The 17,507-nt window shown below is 35.0% G+C and overlaps 3 protein-coding genes across 4 annotated transcripts; 1 reads left to right on the plus strand and 2 right to left on the minus strand.

The window, feature by feature from the left end:
- Positions 1 to 4,055: 4,055 nt before the first annotated feature.
- Positions 4,056 to 9,589, plus strand: LOC139107927 (odorant receptor 82a-like). 2 transcript variants are annotated; one of them, XM_070665843.1, is made up of 5 exons: positions 4,056 to 4,474; positions 6,503 to 7,111; positions 7,451 to 7,564; positions 7,648 to 7,800; positions 7,977 to 9,589. In XM_070665843.1, exons 1-5 carry the CDS (start codon positions 4,229 to 4,231, stop codon positions 8,037 to 8,039), a joined length of 1,185 nt encoding a protein of 394 aa, XP_070521944.1. In that variant the 5' UTR covers positions 4,056 to 4,228; the 3' UTR covers positions 8,040 to 9,589. The 2 variants fall into 2 exon arrangements, with proteins under 2 accessions (XP_070521944.1, XP_070521943.1); XM_070665842.1 differs by having other exon boundaries at positions 7,648 to 8,034.
- Positions 9,590 to 11,285: 1,696 nt separating this feature from the next.
- On the minus strand, positions 11,286 to 15,110 carry LOC139108187 (uncharacterized). Its single transcript, XM_070666279.1, has one exon. The coding sequence runs from the start codon at positions 15,108 to 15,110 to the stop codon at positions 11,286 to 11,288; it is 3,825 nt and encodes a 1,274-aa protein (XP_070522380.1).
- A 177-nt stretch (positions 15,111 to 15,287) lies between these two features.
- On the minus strand, positions 15,288 to 16,580 carry LOC139108188 (uncharacterized). The gene has a single exon (XM_070666280.1). The coding sequence runs from the start codon at positions 16,578 to 16,580 to the stop codon at positions 15,288 to 15,290; it is 1,293 nt and encodes a 430-aa protein (XP_070522381.1).
- Positions 16,581 to 17,507: the final 927 nt, after the last annotated feature.

Consider the following 17,507-nt stretch of genomic DNA (forward strand, 5'->3'; position numbering starts at 1 on the left):
GCCTTATTTTCCCTTCTTTCATTTGTTTGTTATTAATTTTAAATATTTAATAGATGTCTTTAGGTTTTCTTTAAATCTCTTTATGTCTGGCTTTGTTGTATGGCGCCCAAATTGTCGCCGCTCTCGTTAATTGTAAAATTACAATTAGGCGATGCCTTGTGTACGTAATGTTCATGTGTACGCGAGCGTGATCGAGAGTATGAACGTGAGCGTGAACGCCGGGTGATGTGTCGGGTGGTCGATCGGTACATTAATTGATATATTACGATGTATCGACCGCGCGACAATCACCGGTGCTGGGTAACTAGACAGCGACAATCGTACACCGGTACAGTAAAGTGAATTTTAAGTCAAATGAAAGAAAAGAAGAGTAATCGAAAAGAAAAAAAAAAAAAAAATATATATATATATATCGTGGAGACCTCCGGACGTAACAAACGGTTGAGAATTTTGCAAAATGGTACAGGACTTTTCTACTTGTCTCAATTAGTTCTATTTATCCTTCCAGTATCATTTGTTATATCTGAGACACCCTGTATTTTACGTATTAATGTAATTTTAATCGCTTTTTATTTTCTTGGCAGTTCAAAATAGTACAATGTCCTATTTTTTTCTCCTGCGATCGGTCAGAAACGAATAGAGATGAAAACAACGTATGTTTAGCAAACTCATTGTTATAAATAAATTTATCGTAGTTGAAAAAGTATTCTGTTTCAATACTTATCGTTTCACTATTAATGTTTTTAATCTATTAAAATAATAACCTAACATATTATCGCTTGATACGTATTATTAACATTAGTGTTTAAGAATTTATTTTTAATTAAAATATTCAATATCTATTGTCACATTTTCGTAAAGTAAGATCTGTAATTCAGAAAATTAAATAGTATCAGATTAAAGTGTTTTGTTGGCGTTTTTCTCAACTATTTACGGTGGATATTACGTGAGAATCGATTTGACAGCACTAAATCTTTAGACAAACGCAATAACGTCTTCGACGTTTTGTTAAGAAAATCCTAACAACTGTTCTCATTCTCATCATCCCATAAAATCCAAAGACAGTCACTATTCTCATCGTTTTTCACGTCATTTCTACAATCACGAAAATACCACTTATAATATTTAGAACGACACAAGATATTATTTTCAAGTATTGTACCATCGTCGTTCTAAAGACTGTATTTTATTTCTGCAAAAATAAAGGAAAAAAAAAATAAAATAAAATAAAATAAAATAAAAATAAAAAAACACGAAATCAGAGAAACTAAGAATGTAAAAAATGTGAAACACGAGTATTCTTAAATCGTAAATACGTACTTCAAGTAAGTTGTCTTGCTACATACTGTTTTAAAATGTAAAAAAAAGTACGTTCATATATCGCGCAGATATATTAAGAAGAAAATTGTCGAGTGAGTGATTCAACGATACCCTCGTTTGTACGAACGTCTGTTTATATTCTCGAGCTACACGAAGCTTCAAGAATCGATAAAATGCCGCCCATATACTTATGGCTATCAACAGTACACGTACGTTTCAATAAAGAATAAAACAAGTTTATTATCTCGTAAGTAAAGAGAATCGTAAATTTGTCTCGATTATAGTTAGAGAACGACAATTTTAATGTCATATTTGGCGTGACTTACAATCCACAAATTCCTGGAAGTTTTGCGATTGTCTTTAAAGTGCAATTTTTTTTATACATATGTCTCTAATTTATCTATAACCAGAAAAAAAAAGAAAAAAAAAAAACAAAACTTGACTTATAGACTTTTTAGCTGCATCGTAGCTTTTTCTGGAAAAAGACTTTCGCATTATGTCTTAAATTACTTATCAATTTTTAAAAGTTTTTTTGAACTGTACGTATCATGTAAATTGATATATTATTAAATATATATTAAAAAAAATTAATTATAATCACTTTTGTCATTATTAAAGCTAAAGGAACTTAAATCTTTAAATTGTAAAATTATAATAGATATTAATAAAGAGAAATGTGCATATTCTATCCATTAAAAATACTCCGATTTTCTGCAAGTTTTGCAAGTTTTAATTATGATCGAAACTAATCTGATATCTTACGAGATTAAACGTATACACTTGAAAAATTGTTTGATATTTCTTTTATTAAATGACTGATAAAGGGATTGTTAAACGGTTGCAAGCATATCGTATATACAAACGTTTCATTCGAATCTTGCTCACAATATGTGGCTTTTCGTACAGCTCCACAAAATCTAAGTCCACGAATTATTCTGTTTATGTGCTTTTAATGATGATTCTGTACGCGATACTGAATGTGCATATGTGTTATTTTCATAGATATAATCTACCAATTATGATGAAATGCATTGGCATAACAATATCCACTTTTGGTGCCACTCTCAAGGTATAAAACCAGAAGAAACTATCATTACATTTTGCGCCCGCGTGTGTAAAAATTCAAATTAATATCGAATTAATTTTTTAATCAATTTTACTTTTTTTCGTTATTAAATATATACAGGGTGTCCCAAACATACGTAAACAAACTTTTAGGGTTGATAGAACGTCTAAAAAGAAAACGAAAAGTCTTATACCGTTTTCTGAAATTCTTACTCGTTTTCAATAAAAAAATTAATTTATATACGCGCGAGAGCGACAAGAAAGCGTGGACTAAGTGAGCACGCGATAGACAGCAGCGAGTATCGCTTAAAGAGAATAGGCGAAACTAGCGCGTAGCGAGCGAGACAAGGAGACAACGCGCGAGCAAGGCGATGCGACGACACACGAGCGAAATGAAGCGACAACGCGCGTTGTCGCCTCGTCTCGCTCGTAGCGCGCTGACTCCGCCCATCGCTTTTAAGATATACTCGCCGGTGTCTATCGCGCGCTCACTCAGCCCACGCTTTCTTGTCGCTCTCGCATGTATATAAATTAATTTTTTTATTGAAAACGAGTAAGAATTTCAAAAAACGGTATAGGACTTTTCGTTTTCTTTTTAGACTTTCTATCTACCCTAAAAGTTTGTTTACGTATGTTTGGGACACTTTGTATATAAAAGTTCTTTTTTATTTTAAATTGGATTATTTCAAATCTTATAACGTTATCACTTCACAACTTATAATCCTCCAAAAATAAATTAATTAAAAATATTTTTCAAATCTTTTCTTTTATAGTTTGTGAATACTACCGTCTCTTATTTCTTCCTACTGCAATCCGTCGGTGATAAAAGCGAATAAAAATGAATGATTCATGTTCTACAAATTTTGGTAAACTAGCAAAATTATTTCTTTTCAAAAAATTATGTAAGAGAATGTATTCCGTACATTATTAACACATTTATTAATTGATCCTTAAATCACGAAATAATAATATAGATATCACATCTGCACTTATCATTTCAGAATAGCGTTTCACCTCTTTCTTTTTCTTTTTTTCAAATTTACACTTATCACAGTTTTATTATTTTTCCAAATAGTAATTTTTAAATAAATTATGGATAATATCAATATTCTATTTAAACGTTTAAAAAGACTGTCAAAGTATATACCGACTTGAAAGGTGGAAGGAAACTGCTCCAATATTTCGTGGAGATATCAGGACATACACGAAAATTATTGATTGTGGGCGACTGAACGAAACCCTTTTTTCGTTAACATCTGCTTACACTCTCAGGCTCGCCACTTAAATTCCACGAATCTACAACATTATGTCCATACGTTTACAACTATCGACGTATAATATTTCGACCGGAAATATAGAAGGTTTTCATATAAAGAGAGAATTGTAAATCTATCTGCCTCAATAAAAAAATATATCGCTAATTGTAATGCTACATCTAATATGACTTATAGTCTCTAATTCTCAGTAAAAATTATCATTCTTTTTGCAGTGTAATTTTTCTTATGTGCCTTCAATTTATCGACAACAATTTAAATTATAGTCCTATTCCAAAGTATTGCAAATAACGTGCTAAATTAGTTATTAACTTCCCAAAGTTTCGGCAAGCGATACATTTTATTCAAATAATAGGTAATAAAAAAATATCACTATAAAGTGACATTTATATATGCTTTAGTCTATAACCGCGAAACTGATTTTCGAGACAGAAAATAAATATCTTCCTCCGCCGCGCAGTCGAATGTGACACCACCGTGTCAAACGCATCGAAAACATTCATAGACACTTCAGAGTGCCAATTCTTAAAAAAGAACACCTTTGAAATTACTACATACATCGTATCAAAATGAAAACGGATCAAACGTATCGTAAGTATCAACGTTTTATTCAAACTTTACTGGCATTGTCTGGCTGTTCGTACATGCCGACAAGATTCGGCAAAATCGCGTACTACTGGTCAGTATTCTCGCTCTTGGTGGCAATTATGTACACGATGCTAAGCTTACATGCGAGCTATATCCACAGACACAATTTGGCAATTATGATGAAATACATTGGCGTAGCAACGTCTGCGCTTGGCACCCTTCTTAAGGTATAAACAAGAGTACTTGTACTTTAACAAAATTAAATTTAAAAGTGTCTCAAAATTTTATTAAACCCGAGGGGTAAACCGCTGAGGCATTGTGGTGTACAAAATCGAGGCATTAGTAAGAATTTCTTGGGCATTGGCGAGCATTAGTAGGAATTGATGGGCATTACTAGGCATTGGTGAGAATTGTTTAAGCATTGCTTGGGCATTAGTGGGCATTGGTGGGCATTATTAAACTTTACTAGAGTAACAATACGCATTATAATTAGCATTATTAAAGTACGTTACGTTACAATTTTTTTTGTAAATAATATTTCATATTAAATATATTTAAAGCACGTAATAAAGTGTAAAAATTAAGTAAATTGTACAGATCGCGCTTTGACGTTATCGACGGAGACCAATCGGTAAAAGTTACTATTGTCTTTTGTTGCTGTGATTTGTTTTATAACTATCACCGAGACTGTCACAGTCTAATGTCTTTCGTTGCTATGATTTGTTTTATAACTGTTACCGAGACTGTCACAGTCTAACTTTGGGTGTCCTCTGAGGTGTTTTCTAAATATAATAGTATAAAAAAAAAAAAATAAAAAAAAAAAATAAATAAATAAAAAAAAAATAACTAAATAAAAATAAAAAAATAAAAAAAATTAAAATATTACGCTGTTTTTTATGACGATGAATATTATATTGGCAGGGTTGTTGATCAGTGTAATAACCAGGTAAAAATAAGTTTTTGAAATCGGAACTTAATTCGTTTGTTTGGCCACGCGATGAAGATATAACGTTTATTGACGCAAAATATATTTTCTATGGTCCAATTGAATTAGTTGGAACTGGACCTTTTGTATTAAAACATTATGATGCAGAAACCATACATAAAAAATATAAAATAACAAAACGTAGTAACCTTTAAAAATTTTTATTATTAAAGTTCTTAAGTTTTTTTTTTAATAATATAATATGATGTTATGCAATTTAATTTTATATACATATGTATAGTATATATTATACAGGGTGTCCTAGACCAACGTCCCTTTTTTTAAATGGTAGATAGAATTCGTTGAAATGAGACAAAAAGTCCTTTATTATTTTTCAAATTTTGCAACCGTTATCGAGATATCAATTAAAATGTAAACGCGTGCGAGCGACAAGGAAGCGCAGACTTAGCGAGCGCGCGATAAACGGCGGCGAGTATCGCTTAAAGAGAATGGGCGGAACTAACGCGTAGCGAGCGAGACAAGGAGACAACGCGCGAGCGAGGCGATGCGAAGACACGCTAGCGAAATGAAGCGACAACGCGCGTTGTCTCTTTGTTTCGCTCGCTATGCGCTAGTTCCGCCCATTCTCTTTAAGCGATACTCGCCGCCGTTTATCGCGCGCTTGCTTAGTATGCGCTTCCTTGTCGCTCGCACACGTATACATTTTAATTGATATCTCGTTAACGGTTGCGAATTTTGAAAAATAATATAAGACTTTTCGTCTTATTTCGACGAGTTCTATCTACCATTAAAAAAAGTGACGTTGGTCTGGGACACCCTGCATATAGATATATTTGTTATATTAAAAATGTTAATAAATGTTTTATAAATAAATCCAAATATACGTTTTTTTAATTATCGAATAAAATATACTTAAAATTATAATACAAAGCAACTAATATCTAAATTTTTTTCTAATATCATATTTGATAGATTTTTTGTTTTATTTTGAAGAAAAACAACGTAAACATTATTTATTAATTTAAATATTACTTAAGCATTATTAAGCTATTAGTGGGCATTGCTCGAGTATTGGTGGGTATTGGTGAGCATTGGTGAGTATTGCTTGGGAATTGCGGGGTATTGCTTGGGCATTAGGGGGCATTAGTATGCATTGGTGGGTATTACTGGGCATTACTGGCTATTTTTGAGTATTACTGGCTATTTTTGGGCATTAGTAGGCATTGCTGTACAGATTTTGATCAGCGGTTTACCCCTCGATTAAACCCATCCAACACGTTGATACTATTATACGTTTGCTTTCATTAAGGTGGCAAAGTTTATGACCAATCGTGACTCTATGACACTTTATCACCGAACAATAAACGATCTTTTCGAGAGCGAATATATGGGGAACGAAAAAATCCAGGCGATAATGTTTTCGTCTCTACCTCCAATAACCATTATAGCATACATATATTCAATGTTTATATTAGCGTTAATGGTGACGTACGTTATGCCAGCGTATTCAGCTATATTTCGCGGTCTTTATCACTGGCATTTAACAACGGATTACATCCTACCAGTCACCAAAGGATACGGATACTTTTGGACGGTTCCCGATAGCTTTTGGTATCATTTTCACCTACTTTATGAAACAGTGGAATTATTACTTTCATGCCTAGTTGCTTGCGGTGTAGACACCGCTTTTGGCTTCTACGCCTATCAGTTCGCAGCGATATTGGACGCTATGTATTTTAGATTAACCAATCCCCTACCAACTGAGAATTTTTCAGATACATTAAGAACCTCCGTGGCAAAGCATCAAAAGCTACTATTATGCCGTGATATCCTGGAGCACATGTATGCCCCTATTGTCTTGTGGCATATAGTCAGCAATGCTATACTTCTATGTGCACTGATTTACGAAGTGTCGTCAGTATGTGAAATTATTCACGCAAATGTCGTTATATATTTAATTTACTGCATTATGCATAGTCGCAATTGGTTGTAAAATAATAAATTCTATACTCTATGCACGTTCCAACTTTAATTTAAAGTTTAATTATTTTTTACGAATATCGTACGCAAATTATATTTAAGTGACTAAAAAATTTCACGCCGTCTAATTATAATAAAAAAATTACTGTATAATTTTTGCGCAATTTTCTAAAAGTAAAGCTTGCACTACCGATACTTTTTTATGTGTGTATTATATGAATAACGATATTACCGTTCGCAAATATAATAAAATATAATATTAACTGTTAAAATTTAGCAACCACTTTCGGAATTCAAGATTGTATACCTCTGTGTATCTGCATCCTACGCTATGATAAAGTTCCTTCAAACTTTTAGTTACGCGTGGCATGGAACTATTCTCACAGATGCGGTGCGTTTAAATAATTTACAAAAACGATTAATGTAAATAAAAATTATTGGCATTATTTTTTTACAAGGTGTATATTTGTTTAGGGCGAAAAGTTACGTAAAGGGTTATATTTTGGTGAATGGCATAAATCTCGTCTCGATCGACACGTAAGAACAAACGTTATTCTGATGATGATGCAAAAGCCAATGACTATACATGCATACTTTGCTTCCGTGGATATGATCTTGTTCACTAATGTAAGTACTTCTACGTATATAAGTTTTTTTTTTAAATATTTTAAACTAAATTATTTTAAATCTTATAATATCATTATCTCACAACTTGTACTTAATTCCTCTAAAAATAAATTTCAAAAGCGTGTGCAAATCAAATGTAAAATTAATTAATAATATTTCTGTCTTTTCTTTTATAGTTTGTGAATACTACTGTTTCTTATTTTTTCCTAATGCAATCTGTCGGTGATAAGAACGAATAAAAATAAATGATGATTTACGTTCTTCAAATTTTAATGAACGCGTAAAATTATTATTTTTTAAAAGATTGTTACGTAAAAAAATGTATTCTGTACAATATTAACATTTTTATTAATTTGTCTTAAAACTACAAAATAATAATATATATCTGCACTTATTATTTCAGAATAACGTTTTGTTCATTACATTAATTAAATATATTAAATTCTTTAGAATAAATACAGTTCCTTCCTTCCTTCCTTCTGTAGCAGTGTTCTGGATTATCCTGAAGCGTTGTAGAACTTCAAATCACTTGAAACTATTACACTACCTTTTTTTATAATTAGTATCTAATCACTAACACTCACTGGACAGACGAACGACCGAATGAATAACGGTAGATTATCGCAGCGATTATTAACGATTAAAATTAAGAAACGCGACGAACGATCATTGTATAAATTTGCACAATCTTTAATCTTTCTCAAGTTGCTCAAAAATCTCCTGCTCGAAACGAGATGAGAGTCTCGGCCGCGACGAAGAAGACGGGCGAGGTGCAGATCTAACGCTCTGGTGATGGCGGTCGCCGCGACTCACTGAACTTCGCTGAAGACGGAGGCGAGTGAAACGAGTTGGTAATGCCGAACGCGCAGCGCGATTCAGATCGGACGCTCCGCGCACTCCGCTCGTGACCTAACCTTTGCTTCTAGAGGCACTTTTTCGAAGCACAAACTGATGAATAGAATAACAAAAGAATAGAAAAAACGATCGTTTGTTCACGAGTCGACGACGTCGACATTTATTTGTAGGCAACGCTTCCTGTCTCTGGTCAAAAATACGCATAGTTGTGGACCGATCAGCAACACGTCCTCCAGCCCGGAACCCCAAAACTAGACTGAAGTGACTGCTATTAGAAATCTCGGTCCTTCGAGAGAGAAAGAAAACCGCGAAAAAAGTAAGACAGCCAATAGACTCGATCGCTGATTGGTCTGGTTCGATCGCTAAACGCTGCTTGCCTTACGAGGATAAAAAAATTGAATCCGCGTAGACTAAATTCTCAGAAAAAATCCGCGGTGTATGCCGAACGTGAACAACTCAAAAACAATTGTCGCCGAACACAATATTCGACTACCAAATAAACGTCAATCCCTTAAGTGGCCATCTCAAAAGCCACAAATTTAAATTATGATCTTTCGAAAGTAATAGATTACCGAAGACTGTCTAAATAAACTTTTCTAACAGAGACGTAAATTTCTCACTCCTCTTTCTTTTTGTTGCACGACATCACGCCACTTGGCGAGTATTAAATTTCATTTTTTTGAGCATATTGGAATATACACAAAAATTATTGATCGTGGGTGACTGAACGAGGAACCTGATTTTCGCTAACATCTGCTTACTCTCTCAGGCTTGTTACTAAAATACCACAAATTTACCACATTTTGTCCACACGATTTTAACTATCAACGCATGATATCCCGGCCGAAAATATAGAAGGCTTTCATATACAAAAAGAATTACAAATCTATCTGCCTCAATAAAAAAAACATATGCTACAATCCTAATGCTACATCTAATATGACTTATACACAGAGAAAACGATTTTTTTAAACATCTCTTAAAAATTTATTTGGATTTATTTGTTGTATTCAAACAACATAATATCGTACGAAACAATAGTTTTATTGGTTAAAAGAACTATTGTTTTGTTGAATTAAGTAGCATTATTTAAACGAAAAAATAATATTATTTAAAGTATTTTGTTTAAATAAAAAAATACTTTGGTTGTTAAAATAAAATTTTATTCAGTGAAACAAATATTTATTTAAATAAAAAACAAAAATAATTTTTTTTATTTAAATAATAAAGTTGTTTCTTCCAAATAAATTTTTATTTGATACAAATAATTTGTATCAGAAATGTGTGCTACGCGGTAGTGTTGCGTAGCGCGGAAGGATACATCTCCTTGGTTTTCTAAGAGTAGAGAGAACAAAAACAATTCGGCATTAAAACGTGATTGAACGTGCAGTAATAACGTGCGCGCAGCAGTGTGACTACACAGAAAGAATATACGCAAAGGAAAATAAAACGGTAAGCCTATAACGCGTTCTTTTTTCATATTACTGTAAAAAGTTGCACAATACAATAATACAATACATACTATGCAATACGGACCACCTCGACGACACGTGGCCGATACCGGACCGGCAAATTATTAACAAAACGTGTAGGTCGGTGCTTGTTAATATAAACAGTTATTTAAAATGCAAATTTTAATATTTCGTCGGTCCGGTGTTGGTTCGTGTTGTCGAGACGGAATAATCTGTATTGCATAGTGTGCATTAATCTGTAATTGCAAAATATTAGATTAGGGAAAAAGTAATCGATTATTTTTGAAAAAAATAATGGATTACTTTTTCTCCAACCTAATATTAATTTATTATGTAGTGTATTATTAATATATTAATTAGTGTGTGTGCTGTTTAGGTTAATAGTAAGAAAATGAATTCCGATTGTTCTAAGATTAAAGCTGGGTTTCGTAGATAACATAAGTTTTTAGTTTTATTTTTTCAGAAAGAAAACGTATTTATTACAAATTAAATTAAACAAAAGGAACTTTTCTTAAGGCTAGAGAATCTGAATTTTCTCCTCAATACTTAGGTTATAAGTATAACAAGATTTAAAAACATAAGAATTAAAGAAAGTGGATATCTCCGCTATAACAAGATATTAGATATAAGAATTAAAAGAAAATGTACATATGTCAGTCCCATCTAATTAAAATGGTAAACAAATGGCATATCATGGAACACAAACTCGTACAAACTTGGCAACTTACTTCAGAGACCAGAATGATTGGAAACAAAGCAGGCCTTAATAAGCAACAAAAGCCCAAATTCTGTCTCCCGGAGAGAATTCAAATAGAAATCTCAGATGGCAATATATCAAGCACTCAATAGCAAATATTAATAATATGGCAAAGACACGGTTTTACACCGAACAATAAAGTATCGACAAATCCTTTAGTTTTCGCAATTTGGCATGCGGAAAAAACCTTCTAGAAAACGTATATGGCACGCGCTCTTACACAAGTGGAACCCACTAAAAACATTTATTTTCCGGGCACGTGTCGTAACGTAACAGAAACAAAAGCAGCCGTTACTAGGGGGGCGGAATCCACCAATCCAATGCCTTCTCGATGGTTCGCCAATGCCGACGCAGCCCCGCAGCTTCTAGTGCCGCGCGCGTATTTTGAATTATCGAAAGTCTCAACATTTCCCGCCCGCCTTCGACAACGGGCTTGTCGAATGATTCTCGTTCGAGCAAACAGGTAGGATGCAGATCTTGTTGATTGGTCTCGTGAAGGACGACGATGCAGTTTTCAACGAAACCACTCTAGTCAAACCGTCAGCTCCTGGATGAATCTTTGTGACCCTGGCTAATGGCCATTTGCCAGGGGGGTAACGCTCGTCAATGATGAGTACCAAGGACCCTTCCTTTATTGTGTTCGTAGGATGGTGCCATTTTGAAATAGCTTGGTAGCGTTGTAAGCATTCTGATGACCATCGCTTCCAAAACTGGTCAACCTTACTTCTTAGTAGTTGCCAACGAGTTAAACGCGCTGCAGGAACTGTTGACAGATCAGGTTCTGGTACGACTGTGAGCGGCTGTCCTATTAGAAAATGTGCTGGAGTCAAGGCTGAAAGATCTGAAACATCTTCTGATAGTGGGCATAACGGTCTTGAGTTAAGCACCGCTTCGATTTGTATAATGATAGTGTTAAGCTCTTCGTATGTCAGGAGTGTATCCCCTAACACTCTACGTAGATGAAATTTAGTTGATTTCACGGCGGCTTCCCACTTGCCTCCCATATGAGGAGCCGCCGGTGGATTAAATATCCATTTGGTACCATCATTAGCCAGTAAATTAGCAATTTCTCTTAGCTCTTTAGAAGTTGAGTTAAATAGATGTCTTAACTCAGAGTCAGCACCAATGAAATTAGTGCCGCAATCACTTCTTATCGTTGCACTAATACCTCGCCTTCCCGAAAATCTTTTAAAGGCTGCTATAAATGCCTCCTTGGTATAATCTGTAACAATCTCTATATGTACAGCAGAAGTCGATAAACAAACAAAGATTGCCAAATAGCCCTTATAAGAACGTGCCGCCCGCCCTCTCCAAGTTTTCAGAGAAAACGGTCCAGCATAATCTAAGCCAGTATTTAGAAAAGGGCGAGATGGTGTAACTCGGTCCACTGGAAGACGTCCCATTAATTGCTGAGCTCTCTGACCTCGATATCTTGCGCATCTAATACATCGTAATATATGCGAACGAACCGGAACCCTTCCGCTTAAAATCCAATATTTTGAACGGATATAACTCAAGGTCAATTGAGTTCCCCCATGAAGAGTCTTTACATGAGCGTCGTCTATAATTAAGGTGGTGAGAGGAGAAATTTTCGGCAATATTAAGGGATGCTTAGTCTCCGTATCCACCGGAGCATTCTGTATTCTCCCACCAACTCTTAAAAAACCGTCTTTATCAAGGAAAGGTGTAAGGCGAACCAAAGGGTTAGACCTCGGTAATTGTTCATTTTGAGATATCATTCGAATTTCATTCGGAAAACATTTTCGTTGTACGTATCCAATCAAAAGTTTAATGCTTTCTTGGATCTCTGAAGGATCTATAGGATAATGCAATGGTGAGGTTTCCGTTTGCTTCTTTATTCTGCGAATAAATCGACGACATATGGCGACGATTCTAGCTAGTTTTCTTAGCGACGAATATTTATTGAGTAAGCTCCAAAGGGAAGGTGGTTGCGCAGCTGTCAACATGACGTTGCCTGGTCTAATTTCAAAATTGATGTTAGATGTTGAATGAATTTTTTCAGGTACAGTTGGCCAAAACTCAGGAGGTTTTATAAGCCAGTTCGTTCCCATCCACCATAAATTATTTTGAGAAAACTTGTCTGACGAGATGCCCCTTGTTGCACAGTCAGCCGGATTTTCTTTACCAGGCACGAATTTCCATGATGTTTCAGGTAAAATTTCGTGTATTGCTGCGACGCGGTTTTGGACATATTCCTTCCACCGAGAAGGCGGAGAATTAATCCATGTAAGTGCAACTGATGAATCAGTCCAACAATATGTAGAAATTTCAGGGATCTCTAACGCCTTCAGAGTTTCCTTTAACAGGCGTGCAAGCAACAAGGCAGCTGTGAGCTTTAATCTCGGTATGCTCAACCGTTTAATTGGTGCGACTTTGGTTTTGGAACATACCAATTGTGACGAAATTAACCCGTTGTTATTGCATACTCTCACATAAATTACAGCCGCCATTGCAAGCTGGGAAGCGTCCGAAAATCCGTGTAGTTGAATTGAAGAAGCAGAACGTATCCCTTTAAGCCATCTTGGAACTGTTAATGTATTTAAATTCAATAGTTGTTTGCGGAAAAAATTCCATCGATCTAATAATTCAGAGGGAATAGGTTCGTCCCAACCTGTCTTCAGACACCATAGTTCCTGTAAAATAAACTTTGCCTTTATTAAAACTGGTGAACAGATTCCTAATGGAACATACAACCGCGCTATATCTGACGCTATCATTCTTTTAGTATAGATTGTAGTAGTTGCATGTTTAACCGAAAAACGAAACGTGTCGTTTTCAGAATCCCAATTAAAACCTAGAATTTTATCAAAGGCAGGATCGGATTTTACTAATTTTGATGTTCCCCTTTCACTAAATGGTAAGATCTCCGAGTAATTGCTGCACCACTTCTGTAAAGGAAACTGCCCAGCATTGCATAGATGAATTAATTGATCGATAATGGTTCTTGCTTCAGTCAAATCTTCAGCACCGCCAAAAATGTCGTCAACGTACCTCCCTTTGGTCAATGGAACAACGGCCAAGGGGTATTGTTGACCTTCATCAATAACCAGCTGATTCAGTGATCTGAGAGCTAAATAGGGGGCACAACTCAGACCGTAGGTGACTGTTGTCAGCTTGTAGACGTTTAGCTGCCCACTGGATTCTCGCCAAAGAATCTGCTGCAAATTCCAATCATCTGGGTGAAGGTTGATTTGACGGAACATTTTCACTATGTCCGTGGAAAATAAAATTCGATGCGTTCTAATCCACAGAAGAATTTCTTTAATTTCATTTTGTAGTTTCGGTCCTGAATGAAGAATGTCATTCAAAGAGTAAGAAGAATCTGTGCGACTGGATCCATTGAAGACCACTCTTAATTTGGTAGTCTTACTGTCTTCACGGATTACACCGTGATGAGGCAAATAGTATGAAGGAGATGATGAACCAGTTTCCGTATTTAATATCATATGTCCCATTTCTTTGTACTCATTCAAAAAATCTGTATAAAGTTGATATAGCGTTGGATCCTTAGAAAAACGTTGTGTGAGTCTGTTTAGACAGCAAATCGCTCGTTTCTTTGAATCTCCTAAAACGTTTGGATCTTTCTTTAAGGGGAGTCTCACCACATATCTACCCTTTGAATCACGTTGGTGGGTAGATAAGAAATGACGTTCACAATCCTCTTCTTCCGGAGTGCGAACTGAAGTAGCCTTGTTTGTTACTTCTTCTTGTAACCAAAATCTACTTAATAATTCTTTTAATTCCAGATCTACGTTGCAGTGATATACTTGTCTCATCTGATGATTATCGAGGCTTGCTGAAATAGGCCCTGAAAGAACCCATCCAAAAATAGTATTTTGTGCAATGGGTTCTGAAATGTCACCGTGTATCAACCCTTCCTTAATTATAGATCCAAAATGATCTGCTCCTATAATTATATTAATCATCCCAGGACACGCGAAATCCGGATCTGCAAGAGGAAGATGAGCAATGTGTGACCAAGAATCTTTATTTGCATGACAGGGCGGTAGCTTTGTCGTTAAACGAGGTAAAATATATGTCTGAATATTGCAACATGATGACGAATCATAGATAGACTGCAAATATATAGAAACCACTCCTCTCGTTCGCCCTGAATATAAGCCTCCGATACCGAGTAAAGGTATTGAAGCGGCTTTCGTTTTCAACTGTGCCTTTCTTACTATATCTTCTTCTATGAATGACATTTCTGATCCTTGATCTATTAGTAAACGTACCACTATAGAATTTCCACCTGAAACATTTAACAAGGCACGACTAGTAGCCAGCAAAATGAGTGTTCTTGTACAGTTTTCCTCACCAGAATGGTTAACAAATGTATTAATGGACTGATTTTTAGGAATGTCACTCTTAGAAATTGATTGTCAATCTGTTGTTGAAGATGATTGCTCAGAATCTGCAGTTAGATTTTTCCCTTTTGAAGCAACAAATGTGTTAGTGTGTAAGGAAGTATGATGTCTTCTTCCACATACTAAACAGCGTTTTGTTACTCTGCATTGGTTTACGGTATGGGCTCCAAGACAGTTGAAACATTTTCTGTGTTTCATTATCAATTCCTTCCTTTGATTAGCATTGAGACTTCGATAGCGATCGCATTTTAGGAAGAAGTGAGCTTCTTTACATAATATACAACTTGACGTAGAAGGAACCGAATTGGAAGCAATAGCATGTGCTATATTTCTGGTATTAAGTCGATGAGAGAACTGAGTAGTCGATCGTTGTAACTCTTTAGATTTTCCTGATTCTGCAGATGATTGTAAATGTTCGAGAGCTCTAACTCGTCCACCTAAAAACTCTTCAAACTGAGCCATGGTAGGATACGTGTTCGACGGCCCGATTTCAACTTCCCATGCTTCCCTAGTGTCTGGATCTAAAAGACGAGTAAGTAGGTGTAATAACAACGGATCCCAAGATTGAACTGCACAATCAAGAGCCCCCAGAGCTCCTAGAGCCTCCAGAATCGTAGTTTGTAATGATCGCAGCCCTTTAGCATTCTTAGTTTTTAGTGGCTTCAAGTTAAAAATTCTGTCTAATTGCGTGGTAATCAGGAAACGCTTATTCTCATATCTTGAAGTTAACAATGTCCAAGCTACTGAGAAGTTTTCTCCAGACGCTGACAAGTTACTAACAAGTTTAGCTGCTTCTCCAGAGAGGCAGGTCTTTAAATAGTGCATTTTCTCGACATTAGACAATTCCGTATTGAAGAAAATCATAGACTTAAAAAGATCGTGAAATGATCTCCAGGATTTATATTCTCCAGAAAAGTTGGGTAGTTTAATCCTTGGTAATGCACTACGTGGTAACAAAGAAGATGGTGTCTCCTTTTCTGAATGCTCTGAACTGGATGGCATTGCCAACGTTTCTATTTCTTCAAGTAGAGTGAGAATTCTTGCTCTTGAATATACGTAAAAGGCTTGGCATCTTTCAAATAGTCGCTCCTTCAAATAAAGATGCTCGGTCAGTAAATCTCCATGAGAATGGCAAAGGATTTCATGCTCAGCTTGAAATTTTGACCAATTTTGGTCTAACATGTTTAAACGGGTTTGTAACAATGGTCGACTGGAAAGTAGGCTCTCAGTTTCGTTAAAGTCCGCTGCTTCTTCTATTAATTTAAATCGGCTTCGTTGCAGATTAATTCTTAATTCGATATTTGCCATATTAAAGGGAGCTGCTCGTAGAATTAACCAAAAAATCCAAAGGTAAATGGTTTCTGAGTAAGTTATTTATAACTAATGACACCTGTGAAATTAATTACAAAATTAGATAATGAAAGAATAATAACTTAAACTGGAAGAAAATGTATATAGTTAGGCAATAAATAACTGTAAATAAGTAAATTGTTCAACATGTACAAATGGATAATTAAATTGTTGTTGAAGCTTCAACTAAAGGGAAAAGGGTAGAGACATATAGAAATACACAGATATTGACATGTATGGAACAAAGATTAACATAAATTAATTAAAATACTAAATATTGATGGAGAGAACTCAGATCCGGCTCGAAGGACCAAAAATAATGTTCTAAGATTAAAGCTGGGTTTCGTAGATAACATAAGTTTTTAGTTTTATTTTTTCAGAAAGAAAACGTATTTATTACAAATTAAATTAAACAAAAGGAACTTTTCTTAAGGCTAGAGAATCTGAATTTTCTCCTCAATACTTAGGTTATAAGTATAACAAGATTTAAAAACATAAGAATTAAAGAAAGTGGATATCTCCGCTATAACAAGATATTAGATATAAGAATTAAAAGAAAATGTACATATGTCAGTCCCATCTAATTAAAATGGTAAACAAATGGCATATCATGGAACACAAACTCGTACAAACTTGGCAACTTACTTCAGAGACCAGAATGATTGGAAACAAAGCAGGCCTTAATAAGCAACAAAAGCCCAAATTCTGTCTCCCGGAGAGAATTCAAATAGAAATCTCAGATGGCAATATATCAAGCACTCAATTGCAAATATTAATAATATGGCAAAGACACGGTTTTACACCGAACAATAAAGTATCGACAAATCCTTTAGTTTTCGCAATTTGGCACGCGGAAAAAACCTTCTAGAAAACGTATATGGCACG

The sequence above is a fragment of the Cardiocondyla obscurior genome, linkage group LG14 (assembly GCF_019399895.1).
Source record: "Cardiocondyla obscurior isolate alpha-2009 linkage group LG14, Cobs3.1, whole genome shotgun sequence".
Classification (NCBI taxonomy): domain Eukaryota; kingdom Metazoa; phylum Arthropoda; class Insecta; order Hymenoptera; family Formicidae; genus Cardiocondyla; species Cardiocondyla obscurior.

Bases quoted from the DNA above. Each gene is read 5' to 3' on its own strand.
- LOC139108187 (XM_070666279.1), bottom strand. From the start codon at position 15,110: ATGTCATTCATAGAAGAAGATATAGTAAGAAAGGCACAGTTGAAAACG.
- LOC139107927 (XM_070665842.1), top strand. From the start codon at position 4,229: ATGAAAACGGATCAAACGTATCGTAAGTATCAACGTTTTATTCAAACT. The intron at 4,475-6,502 runs GTATAAACAAGA...GCTTTCATTAAG, and splicing joins CGCTTGGCACCCTTCTTAAG to GTGGCAAAGTTTATGACCAA. The intron at 7,565-7,647 runs GTGCGTTTAAAT...ATATTTGTTTAG, and splicing joins GAACTATTCTCACAGATGCG to GGCGAAAAGTTACGTAAAGG.
- LOC139108188 (XM_070666280.1), bottom strand. From the start codon at position 16,580: ATGGCAAATATCGAATTAAGAATTAATCTGCAACGAAGCCGATTTAAA.